Genomic DNA, 1,998 nt, shown 5'->3' on the forward strand with positions numbered 1-1,998 from the left:
TATTAGTATACTAACAACATAAAGTATACTTAAAATATACTTGAACATTACTTAATTATACTTCATAAAATTACCTTGAAGTATACTTCTTTTACGTAAGGGAAACCATTAGCCGAATGATGCAGGTAGACCGAACAATAATACATAAAGACAAAAGAGACATGAGGACTACACACAACAGATAATAACTTTTAAAAAACAAACAAAGAAAAAACAACAACATCTAAACCATTAGGTTGTGAACCTAGAACAGACAGAAGAAGAATATAACACAAGAACTTCAAATGGAATCAAGAAGGAACATAATAAAATTACACATGTTCTCAAATGAATTTCTCTCTAATTACAATTGGACTAAAAATGGATCCATCATGGTCCAAGTCTTGTGTATTAGAATGAAAAAAAAATGAAAGAAGAATGTGAAACAAGACAAAACAATGGAACCTCCCTGTTTAAATCTTTGCTTAGTGTTCCGCATTTAAATTTTTTTCATTTTAGCAAATTCGCAAATTCCTGAAACTAAAAGGACTGAGATCTACATACCATGCTTTAGTTAGAATGGCCTCTATTCCAACTTGCACAGTCAGGAATTGACTAACAATAGGTGCTGTGTAGTCTTTAGTCTTGGTCTAGTATAAAGGTACGGCTGACAGCGGTCAGTCAACAACCAGAATCAGCTTCAGCTTCTCCTTTGTGGAACTACTGAGGATCAGACAGCGCAACCATGAAGGTAAACTTTATTAAGGCTCCCAATCCATACAATTTCACTCAAATTACTTTAATGTGGCATTTTCCTCCCTTAAAAACACTAAGAGATTAACTATATAAATTTCAGGTCACCTTTTATGAGGAAAGAAATTTCCAGGGTCGCTCTTACGAGTGTACCGGCGACAGTGGTGACTTCTCCTCCTACATGAGCCACTGCCACTCTTGTAGAGTGCACAGCGGATGCTGGATGATGTATGATCATCCCAACTACATGGGAAATCAGTATTTCTTTAGAAGGGGCGAGTACGCTGATTGCATGTCCATGTTTGGAATGAGCAACTGCATCAGGTCCTGCCGTATGATCTCTATGGTGAGCTCCATTAACTGCTTGACGTATTTGTTAAATTACATTAGACAAAAGTCCTAAATTTATTCTAACCATTTATTTTGAAATCAGAATAGTAAACTGTGTGAGATAGACCTATATTGTTGTTGAAGTTAGACTTATGACTACATGTGATAATTGTTCTTCCTAATTAATTTATACATAACTGACTTCTCTTCCACAACAGCACAGAGGATCCTACAGAATGAGGATCTACGAGAAGGAGAACTTCATGGGTCAGATGTACGAGATGATGGATGACTGTGACAACATCATGGACCGTTACCGCATGTCTCACTGCCAGTCCTGTCATGTGATGGACGGCCACTGGCTCATGTATGAGCAGCCCCACTACAGAGGCAAGATGTACTACTTCGGGCCTGGAGAGTACAGGAACTTCAGCAATATGGATGGGATGAGATTCATGAGCATGAGGCGTATCATGGACTCCTGGTACTAGAGTTCAAATGTTTCAATAAAATGATAACTCTAGAACATAAAACTGTCTGAATAATCATCATTGCCAATATTTACATGTGCAAAGGCTGATTTATACTTCTGCGTCGGACCTACGCCGGAGCCTCTACGCTATACACTACGCGTTGGTTTTCATTTATACTTCTGCGTCGTTGACGCGCTATTACACATGCAGAGGGAGCATATGAAACCCGAGGGAGGGGTTCTAGCAGACCAATCACAGCGCTTGCGTCAAAATAGAATTGACGCGTTGTTACATTTTTGGAGAGGTGCACGTCAGGGTACGCCGAAGGGTACCCTGAAGGGTACGCTACGCACAGCCTACGACGTAGCTACGGCGTAGGTTCGACCCAGAAGTATAAATTGGGCATAATCCACCAAAAAACACACACACACCTCATGAGTTAGAAAGGCTCACGAGTCAGAGC

General features: G+C 39.8%; 1 protein-coding gene across 1 annotated transcript; it reads left to right on the plus strand.

The window, feature by feature from the left end:
• Positions 1-650: 650 nt before the first annotated feature.
• LOC143723571 (gamma-crystallin M2-like) lies at positions 651-1,553 on the plus strand. Its single transcript, XM_077216188.1, has 3 exons — positions 651-730; positions 836-1,078; positions 1,281-1,553. The coding sequence occupies exons 1-3, from the start codon at positions 725-727 to the stop codon at positions 1,551-1,553; spliced, it is 522 nt and encodes a 173-aa protein (XP_077072303.1). The 5' UTR covers positions 651-724.
• The last annotated feature ends 445 nt before the right edge of the window (positions 1,554-1,998 follow it).

The sequence above is a fragment of the Siphateles boraxobius genome, unplaced genomic scaffold, assembly GCF_051911475.1.
Source record: "Siphateles boraxobius isolate OS27281-9 unplaced genomic scaffold, OSU_SipBor_1 7, whole genome shotgun sequence".
Classification (NCBI taxonomy): domain Eukaryota; kingdom Metazoa; phylum Chordata; class Actinopteri; order Cypriniformes; family Leuciscidae; genus Siphateles; species Siphateles boraxobius.